Below are 13,879 nucleotides of genomic sequence, written 5' to 3'. Positions count from 1 at the left end.
ACCCCGTGTGGAAGGGGCCTTAGGCTCATTTATTTGAGTCAAGCTAACTTTTGAATAGAAAACTATTGAAAAAGAATACACATTGGCCAAAATTTATGAAGAAATTCGATTTTTTTCAATTTTTTTATTATTTTATAGCAGAAAGTAAATAATATTAATTTTTTTCAGTCTTTTTGTTTATAACGCAAAAAATAAAAACCGCAGAGGTGATCAAATGCCACCAAAAGAAAGCTCTATTTGTGGGGAAAAAAAAGATATAACGTTTATTTGGGTACAGCGCCGCACGACTGCGCAATTGTCAGTTAAAGTAACGCATTGACATATCGCAAAAAATGACCTGGTCATGAAGGGGGGTAAATCTTCCGGAGGTCAGGTGGTTAAGCTATATGTTCAGTGCACAGGAAGTTACAGGCACACTGCATTTCTGTTAGGATCAACAGACATTATTCTGTACTTGCAGAAAAAGTTCTTAGCCTACAAAATGCAAAACGAATGCAGCCGCTACATCTAAGAACTAGTAAAGCTGCAGTAGGTTATGTTTGTTGTTATCCTTTAAATTAGGGATCTGCAAACTTTTCAGTATAAGGGCCATAGAGTATACTTTACAAATATATACAAAAAATGGAAAAAAAAATTTGTTATAAATGACTAAAATTCAAATGAATGAATTTACGTGGAGCTTTTTTTTTTTTTATTCAGCAGAGGAAAAAAAAAAAATGCGGGTACCCCGATGGTAGACTCTTATATAAAGGACAACTCTGATCTAAACTATGATATAAGGGGGGAACTCTGATGAAGACTCATGTAAAACTCTCATGTAATGGGGGGACTTTTATGAAGACTCTCATGTAACGGAGGACTTTTATGAAGACTCTCATGTAACGGGGGACTTTTATGAAGACTCTCATGTAACGGAGGACTTTTATGAAGACTCTCATGTAACGGGGGACTTTGATTAAGACTCTCATGTAACGGGGGACTGTGATAAAGGGCTCTTTCACACGGGCGGTCCGATCAGATCCGCCTGTCAGTTTTTTAGGCAGATCTGATCGGATGCTCCATGCAGCTCTATGGGGCAGTGGGTGTCTCCGCTGACACCCGCTGCCATCCGTATCCGATCCTGTCCGTGAAATCTGGACGGATGGAAACCCTATTTTTCCATCTGTTCAGTAATCGGATGAGAGCGGACAAGCGGTCCGCTCTCATCCTATCCCCCATAGAGGGCAGCGGGGGCTGAGACACCTCCCTCTCCGCTCTGCAAGCGGAGACGGAGCTGTCATCCGCCGGCTCAGCGGGGATCGCGGATCAATCCCCGCTGAGCAACACGGATCCGCCTACGCAGGCGGACCGTGTGAAAGAGGCCAAAGACTCTCATGTAACGGAGGACTTTGATGAAGACTCTCATGTAACGGGGGACTGTGATGAAGACTCTCATGTAACGGGGGACTGTGATGAAGACTCTCATGTAACGGGGGACTGTGATGAAGACTCTCATGTAACGGGGGACTGTGATGAAGACTCTCATGTAACGGGGGACTTTGATTAAGACTCTCATGTAACGGAGGACTTTGATTAAGACTCATGTAACGGAGGACTTTGATGAAGACTCATGTAACGGGGGACTGTGATGAAGACTCTCATGTAACGGGGGACTGTGATGAAGACTCTCATGTAACGGAGGACTTTGAGGAAGACTCTCATGTAACGGAGGACTTTGAGGAAGACTCTCATGTAACGGAGGACTTTGAGGAAGACTCTCATGTAACGGAGGACTTTGAGGAAGACTCTCATGTAACGGAGGACTTTGAGGAAGACTCTCATGTAACGGAGGACTTTGATTAAGACTCTCATGTAACGGAGGACTTTGAGGAAGACTCTCGTAACAGAGGACTTTGATTAAGACTCTCATGTAACGGAGGACTTTGAGGAAGACTCTCATGTAACGGAGGACTTTGATTAAGACTCTCATGTAACGGAGGACTTTGATTAAGACTCTCATGTAACGGAGGACTTTGAGGAAGACTCTCATGTAACAGAGGACTTTGAGGAAGACTCTCATGTAACGGGGGACTTTGATTAAGACTCTCATGTAACGGGGGACTGTGATAAAGGGCTCTTTCACACGGGCGGTCTGATCAGATCCGCCTGTCAGTTTTTTAGGCAGATCTGATCGGATCCTCCATGCAGCTCTATGGGGCAGCGGGTGTCAGCGGAGACACCTCCGCTGACACCCGCTGCCATCCGTATCCGATCCTGTCCGTGAAATCTGGACGGATGGAAACCCTATTTTTCCATCCGTTCAGTAATCGGATCGGATGAGAGCAGACAGGCGGTCCGCTCTCATCCTATCCCCCATAGAGGGCAGCGGGGGCTGAGACACCTCCCTCTCCGCTCTGCAAGCGGATCGATCCCCGCTGAGCAACACGGATCCGCCTACGGAGGCGGACCGTGTGAAAGAGGCCAAAGACTCTCATGTAACGGAGGACTTTGATGAAGACTCTCGTGTAACGGAGGACTTTGATGAAGACTCTCGTGTAACGGAGGACTTTGAGGAAGACTCTCGTGTAACGGAGGACTTTGAGGAAGACTCATGTAACGGAGGACTTTGATGAAGAATCTCATGTAACGGGGGACTTTGATGAAGACTCTCATGTAACGGAGGACTTTGATTAAGACTCTCATGTAACGGGGGACTTTGATTAAGACTCTCATGTAACGGGGGACTTTGATTAAGACTCTCATGTAACGGAGGACTTTGATTAAGACTCTCATGTAACGGGGGACTTTGATTAAGACTCTCATGTAACGGAGGACTTTGATTAAGACTCTCATGTAACGGAGGACTTTGATTAAGACTCTCATGTAACGGGGGACTTTGATTAAGACTCTCATGTAACGGGGGACTTTGATTAAGACTCTCATGTAACGGAGGACTTTGATTAAGACTCTCATGTAACGGGGGACTTTGATTAAGACTCTCATGTAACGGGGGACTTTGATTAAGACTCTCATGTAACGGGGGACTTTGATTAAGACTCTCATGTAACGGAGGACTTTGATTAAGACTCTCATGTAACGGGGGACTTTGATTAAGACTCTCATGTAACGGAGGACTTTGATTAAGACTCTCATGTAACGGGGGACTTTGAGGAAGACTCTCATGTAACAGAGGACTTTGAGGAAGACTCTCATGTAACGGAGGACTTTGATTAAGACTCTCATGTAACGGAGGACTTTGATTAAGACTCTCATGTAACGGGGGACTTTGATTAAGACTCTCATGTAATGGGAGGACTGTGTAGAAAAATATACAATGTATATTCCACGCGCCAGGGATAAGGTGAAAAATGATATGCAAAAAACTATTGTACTGATAATAGAATCAAATATAAATATGGATAAAAGGTAAAGCAGCTGCTGTACAATAAAGGTATACTTGACAAAAGAATGGTCTTTAAGAAAAGCCAAATACAGCGCTTGCTAGTATGAATGTCTAATATATAGCATTTCCATGCTAATCTCTGTGATGAATTATAAATAATCAAGTGAATATCAGAGATAGGTATAAAAAATTCCCAATAAATAATTAAGCATGTGCTATAAAGTGCATAAGTGACTCGGTATATGACATATAAAATCCAGGTATAAAAATCAATCAGCAATAAAACACAGTTCAAGGTGAACGGTGACTAAGTGCTTAAAATATAGTCCTTAGTGCATAAGTGACTGGTGTATGACGTGTAAAATTTCTAATATAAATATCAAGCAACAATCAGCAATAAAAAATCAGCAGTAAAAAAAAAAAAAAAACAGTCCAGAGTAAACAGTGACTTTGTGCTCAAAATATTGTCCTTAGTGAAAGTGAATCTTCACAATTGGAAGGTGCAAGTGCTCTGGCTTGATTGGCTACGACATCGATTTCTTGTCCCGAGTGAATGGGTAAAGTGGATCTCTTACCAGATCTCATGGGTCCTATATGCCATATGGCATTAAGACCATTCAGGCTTTGATGGCCCCCTGGTTACCTTTTTGGTGGTCCTATGGGCTGGTAACGGCTCCTCTAGGCAGACATGATCAGTGCAGGTAGGTGGGTATGACCCTTCCTTAAAATCTTAAACCCACAGACGTCCTCCTCCAGCCCCGGGCACACACCGCTCTTCAGTCACTTTACCTCTCCCGATCTGCCCACGTCCCAGTCTCGCGAGATCATGTCTGCCTAGAGGAGCCGTTACCAGCCCATAGGACCACCAAAAAGGGAACCCATTTGGCCCAGGGGGCCATCAAAGCCTGAATGGTCTTAATGCCATATGGCATATAGGACCCATGAGATCTGGTAAGAGATCCACTTTACCCATTCACTCGGGACAAGAAATCGATGTCATAGCCAATCAAGCCAGAGCACTTGCACCTTCCAATTGTGAAGATTCACTTTCACTAAGGACAATATTTTGAGCACAAAGTCACTGTTTACTCTGGTATGTCTTTTTTTTTTTTACTGCTGATTTTTTATTGCTGATTGCTGCTTGATATTTAGATTAGAAATTTTACACGTCATACACCAGTCACTTATGCACTAAGGACTATATTTTAAGCACTTCGTCACCGTTCACCTTGAACTGTTTTTTATTGCTGATTGATTTTTATACCTGGATTTTATATGTCATATACCGAGTCACTTATGCACTTTATAGCACATGCTTAATTATTTATTGGGAATTTTTTATACCTATCTCTGATATTCACTTGATTATAATTCATCACAGAGATTAGCATGGAAATGCTATATATTAGACAAGCGCTGTATTTGGCCTTTCATCAAAGACCATTCTTTTGTCAACGGGAGGACTGTGATAAAGACTCTCATGTAAGGGGGAACTCTGATGGGGACTCTCAATTGGGGGGGGGGGGGCAGCACTGATCTGGACTCTGATGTGAAGGGGGGCGGGGACTCTCGTGGGGGGGGGGGGGGTAGTAGGAGACACTGAGGTAATGGTGGGGGGGGGGTGTAGGAGACACTGAGGTAATTGGGGGGGGGGGGGTAGTAGGAGACACTGAGGTAATTGGGGGGGTGTAGTAGGAGACACTGAGGTAATTGTGGGGGGGGGGGGGGTGTAGGAGACACTGAGGTAATTGGGGGGGGGGGGGGGTAGTAGGAGACACTGGGGTAATTGGGGGGGGTAGTAGGAGACACTGGGGTAATGGGGGGGGGGGGTAGTAGGAGACACTGGGGTAATAGGGGGGGGGTGTAGGAGACACTGAGGTAATTGGGGGGGTGTAGTAGGAGACAATGAGGTAATTGGGGGGGGGTAGTAGGGGACACTGAGGTAATTGGGGGGGGTAGTAGGAGACACTGAGGTAATGGGGGGGGGTAGTAGAAGACACTGAGGTAATGGGGGGGGGGTGTAGGAGACACTGAGGTAATGGGGGGGGGGTGTAGGAGGAGACACTGAGGTAATGGGGGGGGGGGGTGTAGGAGGAGACACTGAGGTAATGGGGGGGGGGTAGTAGGAGACACTGAGGTAATGGGGGGGTAGTAGGGGACAGACACTGAGGTAATCGGGGGGGGGGGTAGTAGGAGACACTGAGGTAATTGGGGGGGGGGTGTAGTAGGGGACACTGAGGTAATTGGGGGGGGTAGGAGACACTGAGGTAATTGGGGGGTGGGGTAGAAGGAGACACTGAGGTAATTGGGGGGGGGGGGTAGTAGGAGACACTGATGTAATTGGGGGGGGGGGTTTAGTAGGGGGCACTGAGGTAATTGGGGGGGGGGGTAGGAGACACTGAGGTAATTGGGGGGGGGGGTGTGGGAGACACTGATGTAATGGGGGGGGTTTAGTAGGGGGGGCACTGAGGTAATGGGGGGGGTTTAGTAGGGGACACTGAGGTAATTGTGGGGGGGGGGGGTAGGAGACACTGAGGCAATTAAGGGGGGGGGGGTAGTTGGAGACACTGAGGTAATTGGGGGGTGGGGTAGAAGGAGACACTGAGGTAATTGGGGGGGGGGGGTAGTAGGAGACACTGAGGTAATTGGGGGGGGGGGGTTAGTAGGGAACACTGAGGTAATTGGGGGGGGTAGGAGACACTGAGGTAATTGGGGGGGGGTAGGAGACACTGAGGTAATTAGGGGGGTAGAAAGAGACACTGAGGTAATTGGGGGGTGGGGTAGAAGGAGACACTGAGGTAATTGGGGGGGGGGGGTAGGAGACACTGAGGTAATGGTGGGGGGGGGGGGTTAGTAGGGAACACTGAAGTAATTGGGGGGGGGGGGGTAGGAGACACTGAGGTAATTGGGGGGGGGGTAGAAGAGACACTGAGGTAATTAGGGGGGTAGAAGGAGACACTGAGGTAATTGTGGGGGGGGGTAGAAGGAGACACTGAGGTAATTGGGGGGGGGGTAGAAGGAGACACTGAGGTAATTGGGGGGGGGGGGGGTAGAAGGAGACACTGAGGTAATTGGGGGGGGTAGGAGACACTGAGGTAATTGGGGGGGGGGTAGAAGAGACACTGAGGTAACCCCCTTCCTGAGAAGTAAATTGAGGGGGTGTCACGCATGATTTATTACAGAAAGGCCTCTGTATGACAATTGTAGATCTATCAGAGCCGATATTTACCTCTTGGATTCTCCTGGGGAGGGACACTGAGGAGAGTGACTACTGATTATATATGGACGGGGGGAGGGGGGGTATAGAGTGACGCTGTCCCATGTTTCCTCTCAGGTACAGCTGGTGGCTCAGTCTGACCTCCAACAAAATGGCGCCGTCGGTCCCTCTTTCGCCCTAGTGACGGGCGGACTCAGGGCGGAAGTAGTCGCGGTGCAGTGTGGGAGGACGGTGTGTTTGGTGCTGTGAAGAAGATGGCGACCTCCTCGTCTGCTGGAAGCGGCTCTGGGCCCTCAGGAGCCGGGAACCCCGGAGGGGTGTCCGGACTGACTGCCTCCATCACCGGCACCATGAACAAGAAGAAGAAGCCGTTCCTGGGCATGCCGGCCCCGCTGGGATATGTGCCGGGCCTGGGGAGAGGGTGAGAACCCGGGAGGGGGGATAAGGGAAACCTGAGATAAATATGGGGGAGAGGGAACTTAGATAATGGGGGGTGAATGAGGGGGACACAGATTATGACAGGAGGAGACACAGATAATGGGGGGAAGGGTGTGACGGGGACACTTAGAAAATGGGGAGGGGGACAGTGAGGAAGTGGGGGGGGGGGTGTGAGGGGGACACTGGGGAGGGGGGGGGTTGTCAGGCGGATACTGGGGAGGGGGGGGGGGTGAGGAGGGCACTAAGGTGGGGGGTGTGAGGGGGGACACTGGGGAGGGGGGGTATGAGGGGGCACTGAGGAGATGGGGAGGGGGGGAAGTATGAGGGGGGACAGTGAGGAAGGGGGGGGGGTGTGAGGGGAACACTGGGGAGGGGGGGGTTTGTCAGGTGGATACTGGGGAGGGGGGCACTGGGCAGGGGGGGGTTGTGATGGGGACACTGGGCAGGGGGGGTTGTGAGGGGGACACTGGGCAGGGGGGGGGGTTGTGAGGGGGACACTGGGCAGAGGGGGGTTTGAGGGGGGACACTGGGGAGGGGGGTGTGAGGAGGGCACTGGGGTGGGGGGTGTGAGGGGGGACACTCCGGAGAAGAGGTGTGAGGGGGGACACTGGGGAGAGGGGGTGTGAGGGGGGGTATGAGGGGGCACTGAGGAGAGGGGGGGGAGTATGAGGGGGGGACAGTGAGGAAGGGGGGGTGTGAGGGGGGCACTGGGGAGGGGGGGGTTGTCAGGTGGATACTGGGGAGGGGAGGTGTGAGGCGGACACTGGGGAGGGGGGGCACTGGGGAGGGGGGGGGGGGGTTGTGAGGGGGGGACACTGGGGAGGGGGGGTTGTGAGGGGGGGACACTGGGGAGGGGGGGTTGTGAGGGGGGGACACTGGGGAGGGGGTGTTGTGAGGGGGGACACTGGGGAGGGGGGGTTGTGAGGGGGGGACACTGGGGAGGGGGGGTTGTGAGGGGGGGACACTGGGGAGGGGGGGTTGTGAGGGGGGGGACACTGGGGAGGGGGGGTGTGAGGGGGACACTGGGGAGGGGGGGTATGAGGGGGGACACTGGGGAGGTGGGGGTGAGGGGGGACACTGGGGAGGGGGGGTATGAGGGGGGACACTGGGGAGGGGGGGTGAGGGGGGACACTGGGAAGGGGGGGTATGAGGGGGACACTGGGGAGGGAGGGGGGGGTGTGAGGCGGACACTGGGGAGGGGGGGGGTGTGAGGCGGACACTGGGAAGGGGGGGGTGAGGCGGACACTGGGAAGGGGGGGTGTGAGGGGGACACTGGGGAGGAGGATGGATGTGAGGGGGGACACTGGGGAGGGGGGGACACTGGGGAGGGGGGGTTGTGAGGGGGGGGACACTGGGGAGGGGGGGTTGTGAGGGGGGGGACACTGGGGAGGGGGGGTGTGAGGGGGGGGACACTGGGGAGGGGGGGTGTGAGGGGGACACTGGGGAGGGGGGGTATGAGGGGGGACACTGGGGAGGTGGGGGTGAGGGGGGACACTGGGGAGGGGGGGTATGAGGGGGGACACTGGGGAGGGGGGGTGAGGGGGGACACTGGGAAGGGGGGGTATGAGGGGGACACTGGGGAGGAAGGAGGGGTGGGAGGCGGACACTGGGGAGGGGGGGGGTGTGAGGCGGACACTGGGAAGGGGGGGGTGAGGCGGACACTGGGAAGGGGGGGTGTGAGGGGGACACTGGGGAGGAGGATGGATGTGAGGGGGGACACTGGGGAGGGGGGTATGAAGGGAGTTGGGTAGTGGGTATTGGCTGGTGTTTTAGAATGGTGTTTCAGCCATTGATGTCACATTGCTGTCATTCTGCAGTGCCACAGGTTTCACCACTCGCTCTGATATCGGTCCGGCTCGTGATGCCAATGATCCAGTGGACGATCGCCACGCCCCACCAGGGAAAAGAACGGTTGGGGATCAGATGAAGAAGAATCAGGCTGATGATGACGATGAAGATTTGAATGATACAAACTACGATGAGGTACTGAGAGAACTGTGGGGAAGTTGGGACCGATATTCCTCTACAATTGTCTAAGCACACTATAGGATATTCACCAATCAGCCATAACATTAGGACCACTGACAGGTTAATGAATAGCATTGATTAGTTACAATGGTTTGAAGGTATGTGGGTTCTATTAGGCAGCATGTAAGCATGTTGTTCCTGAAGTTGATGTATTGGAAGCAGTTGCTGTGTATCCACAGATCAGTCAGGGTTCCCATGCTGACCCGTTTCCACAGCCAGAAGCGCCTACAATGGGCACATGAGCATCAGAACTGAATCACGGAGCAATGGAAGAAGTGGCCTGGTGTGATTGGTCACGTTTTCTTTTACATCATAAAGATGGCCGTGTGTGACTTACCTGGGGAAGAGAGGACACCAGGATGCAGTATGGAGAGAAGGCAAGCCGGCGGAGGCAGTGTTATGATTTGGGCAATGTTCTGCCATTCATGTGAATGTTACTTTGACCCGTACCACCATTGTTGGTGACCCAAGTACACCCCTTTATGAGCACCGTATTCCCTGGTGACAGTGGCTTCTTTCAGCAGAATAATGCACCCTGCATCACTGCCAAAATGGTTAAAGAATGAGGAACACAACAAGGTGTTCACCTCAACTTACAGGACTTGTAGGATCTTCTACTGATGAGTTGGTGTCAGATACCACAGCGGACTATCAGAGATCTAGTGATGTCCATGCCGTTAGATACAAAAATAGGGCTATTTTGGGGGCAAAGGGGGATCTTTTAAATATTGGGTGGGTCATCATAATGTTATGGCTGATCAGTGTATATAGTCTAATGTACACAGCTTGTCTGTCCCTGTGTAAAAGTGGAACTCAACCTTTAGTAGCAGAAATTGCAAGCAGGCAGCCTTTTATTGCAGTAGAAATTATTTTTTGGTTCATTGTAACATTTGGATGTAAACTATAGATTTCTAAAATAAAAAAACGACATTTTCTCTTTTGTTCGTTGACAGACACAGCTTCAGTTCTTCAGACCAATGGGCTTTATGCGCTCGCTCTCTAGGAGTAGGACTAGGCGGAAACCTTTTTGGTTACGCCCCTGGGGCAGTCGCAGAGGGTATACCATTACTTCCTGCTGTACTTTTCTGCCTAGTCAGGAGTAAGGACCCGGCTCTCTGCTGGAATGTGCTGTCCTGGCATTTTTTCCTTTTTTAAATAGAATTTTTAATTTTATCTTTATTGTTTTTGTTCCTGTGTGAACTACAATCAACAGCCGGACTGGGCGATGCACTGGATATTCTAGATCCTTATGGTCTTCCCAGTTTGGCCTACGAGCGCAACCTAACTATTACTCCATGCTCCATGCTAGGTTGGCCCTCCTGGGGGTCTGTGAACTTTTCTCTGGGGTCCAGGGTCCCATACAGCATCACGTGGTGCTGCCATTTTGTAGTGGTCTCTGTATTCCCGGCTTCGGCGGCCATGTTTGTGTAGTCCAGCGGTCATGTTTTTGGTTACGCCATAGTTTCAATGACGGCCATTTTCCTGTAGTCTCATGCAGTGCTGAGGCTGTGGGGGCCTCTAGTGTCAGGTAAGCGTTCTTCTGTCGCAGAAGGTGGCTTTTTTAGTAGCTATTCCGCACGTCGTGTGTCGGAGTTGGCTGCTTTGTCCTGTCGGTCACCTTATTTGGTGATTCGTAGGAACAAAGTGTGTTCCTTCCTAAGGTTGTCTCGGGGTTTCATTTGAATGAAGACATTGTGTTACCATCCCTTTAATTCTAAGCCGCAACATCCTAAGGAAATTGCCTCTCATTCTTTAGATGTGGTAAGGGGTATTCTGGTGTATCTGGTGGTGACTGAACTGATTAGGAAATCAGATTCTTTTTGTTCTTATGGATGGACCTCGTAAGGGGCTGGCTGCATCTCCTGCGACTATTTCTAAGTGGATCAGGCAGACTGTGGTGCAGGCCTACTCCATTAAGAATCAGGTTCCCTGTTAAAGCGAATTCTACAAGGGCTCTTGGTGCCTTCTGTCATCAGGCGTCAGTGGTTCAGGTGTGCAAGGCGGTTATGTGGTCGTCTGTACACACATTCACAAAATGTTATAAGGTGGATGCACTTGCATCTTCGGAAGGGATGCAGCATTTGGCCGCAAAGTTTTGCAGGCTGCGGTTGCAGAGGCTTTCGCTTCTTGAGGGTGAGAATTTTTCTTGGTGGACTGCTCCAGTTTTTCCTAGTTGAATTCCTGTTACCTGGTTGGCTATGTTTAGCCTTGTTGGGAATTCTGCGTTTGCTGTGTTTTTTCCCCACTCCTCATGGTGACACTGCTTTGGGACATCGCAATGGTCTGAAGACTTGAAGCTGTGTCCGTTAGTGAACGAAAGAGAACTAGATTTTTGTCTTACCATAAAATCCTTTTCTCTGAGGTTCATTGACGGACACAGCACCTGCCCCTCTATTAGGGTTGAGTTATTTGTTCTTCTGATACTGCTTGTTACAAACTGGAATCCTACAGCAGGAAGTCCCTCTGGGACTGCCCCAGGGGCATAACCAAAAAGGTTTCTGCCTAGTCTGACTCCTAGAGAGCAAGAGCATAAGCCCAATGGTCTGAAGAATTGAAGCTGTCTGTCAGTGAACCTCAGAGAAAAGGATTTTACGGTAAGACAAATATCCAGTTTAAATAAGGCCTCTTTCACATGGGTGTTCCGTCTGCCTATTTTTCCTCCATCTATTGACAGATGAAAAACAGACCGCAATGCATTCCTGTGGGCAAACGGATATAAACAAATGTCTGTTTACAATAATTTTTCGTCGTGTTTTTTTTTTTTTAACCACTTGACCTCCAGAACGTTCACCCCCCTTCATTACCAGGCTATTTTTTGCTATACGGCACTGCGTTACTTTAACTGACAATTGCACGGTGATGCAATGCTGTCCATAAATAAAATGTTTTTTTTTTTTTTTTCCCCTCAAATATATGTCTTTTGGTGGTATTTGATCACCTCTGCGTTTATTTGCGCTATAAACAAAAAATGACCAGCAATTTTGAAAAAAAAACTATTTTTTACTTTGTTATAAAACCTATCCAATAAAAACATTTAAACAATCAAATTTCTTCAAAAATTTAGGCCAATATGTATTCTGTGTACATATTTTTGGTTAAAAAAAATCCTAATAAGCGTATATTGATTGGTTTGCACAAAAGCATCTACAAACTATGGGATATATACTGGAATTTTCATTTATTTATTTTTATTAGCAGTGGCAGCGATCAGCGACTTACAATGCCTTGCAAAAGTATTCGGCCCCCTTGAACTTTGTGACTTTTTGCCACATTTCAGGCTTCAAACATAAAGATATAAAACTGTAATTTTTTGTGAAGAATCAATAACAAGTGGGACACAATCAGGAAGTGGAACGAAATTTATTGGATATTTCAAACTTTGTTAAATAAAAAACTGGAAAATTGGGCGTGCAAAATTATTCAGCCCCTTTACTTTCAGTGCAGCAAACTCTCTCCAGAAGTTCAGTGAGGATCTCTGAATGATCCAATGTTGACCTAAATGACTAATGATGATAAATAGAATTCACCTGTGTGTAATCAAGTCTCTGTATAAATGCACCTGCACTGTGATAGTCTCAGAGGTCCGTTTAAAGCGCAGAGAGCATCATGAAGAACAAGGAACACACCAGGCAGGTCCGAGATACTGTTGTGGAGAAGTTTTTAAAGCTGGATTTGGATACAAAAAGATTTCCCAAGCTTTAAACATCCCAAGGAGCACTGTGCAAGCGATAATATTGAAATGGAAGGAATATCAGACCACTGCAAATCTACGAAGACCTGGCTGTCCCTCTAAACTTTCAGCTCATACAAGGAGAAGACTGATCAGAGATGCAGCCAAGAGGCTCATGATCACTCTGGATGAACTGCAGAGATCTACAGCTGAGGTGGGAGACTCTGTCCATAGGACAACAATCAGTCGTATACTGCACAAATCTGGCCTTTATGGAAGAGTTGTAAGAAGAAAGCCATTTCTTAAAGATATCCATAAAAAGTGTTGTTTAAAGTTTGCCACAAGCCACCTGGGAGACACCAAACATGTGGAAGAAGGTGCTCTGGTCAGATGAAACCAAAATCAAACTTTTTGGCAACAATGCAAAACGTTATGTTTGGCGTAAAAGCAACACAACTCATCACCCTGAACACACCATCCCCACTGTCAAACATGGTGGTGGCAGCATCATGGTTTGGGCCTGCTTTTCTTCAGCAGGGACAGGGAAGATGGTTAAAATTGATGGGAAGATGGATGGAGCCAAATACAGGACCATTCTGGAAGAAAACCTGATGGAGTTTGCAAAAGACCTGAGACTGGGACGGAGATTTGTCTTCCAACAAGACAATGATCCAAAACATAAAGCAAAATCTACAATGGAATGTTTAACAAATAAACATATCCAGGTGTTAGAATGGCCAAGTCAAAGTCCAGACCTGAATCCAATCGAGAATCTGTGGAAAGAACTGAAAACTGCTGTTCACAAACGCTCTCCATCCAACCTCACTGAGCTCGAGCTGTTTTGCAAGGAGGAATGGGCAAAAATTTCAGTCTCTCGATGTGCAAAACTGATAGAGACATACCCCAAGCGACTTACAGCTGTAATCGCAGCAAAAGGTGGCGCTACAAACTATTAAGGGGGCTGAATAATTTTGCACGCCCAATTTTTCAGTTTTTTATTTGTTAAAGTTTGAAATTTCCAATAAATTTTGTTCCACTTTTTCATGACTGTGTCCCACTTGTTGTTGTTTCTTCACAAAAAATTACAGTTTTATATCTTTGTTTGAAGCCTGAAATGTGGCAAAAGGTTGCAAAGTTCAAGGGG

The 13,879-nt window shown here is 48.7% G+C and overlaps 1 protein-coding gene across 1 annotated transcript in view; it reads left to right on the top strand.

The window, feature by feature from the left end:
• Positions 1-6,809: 6,809 nt before the first annotated feature.
• PRPF6 (pre-mRNA processing factor 6) overlaps positions 6,810-13,879 on the top strand; it is a 49,293-nt gene continuing 42,223 nt past the window's right edge. Inside the window, exons 1-2 of the mRNA XM_082271527.1 lie at positions 6,810-7,020; positions 8,855-9,020. Of these exons, the coding sequence (XP_082127653.1) occupies positions 6,854-7,020; positions 8,855-9,020 (333 nt within the window). The 5' untranslated portion in view covers positions 6,810-6,853. The remainder of the gene's footprint in view (positions 7,021-8,854; positions 9,021-13,879) is intronic.

This window comes from Pelophylax lessonae (assembly GCF_965119305.1).
Source record: "Pelophylax lessonae genome assembly, chromosome: 11".
Classification (NCBI taxonomy): Eukaryota; Metazoa; Chordata; class Amphibia; order Anura; family Ranidae; genus Pelophylax; species Pelophylax lessonae.
The sequence above is the reverse complement of the archived record's forward strand: the minus strand, read 5'-3'. Positions and strand labels throughout refer to the sequence as shown.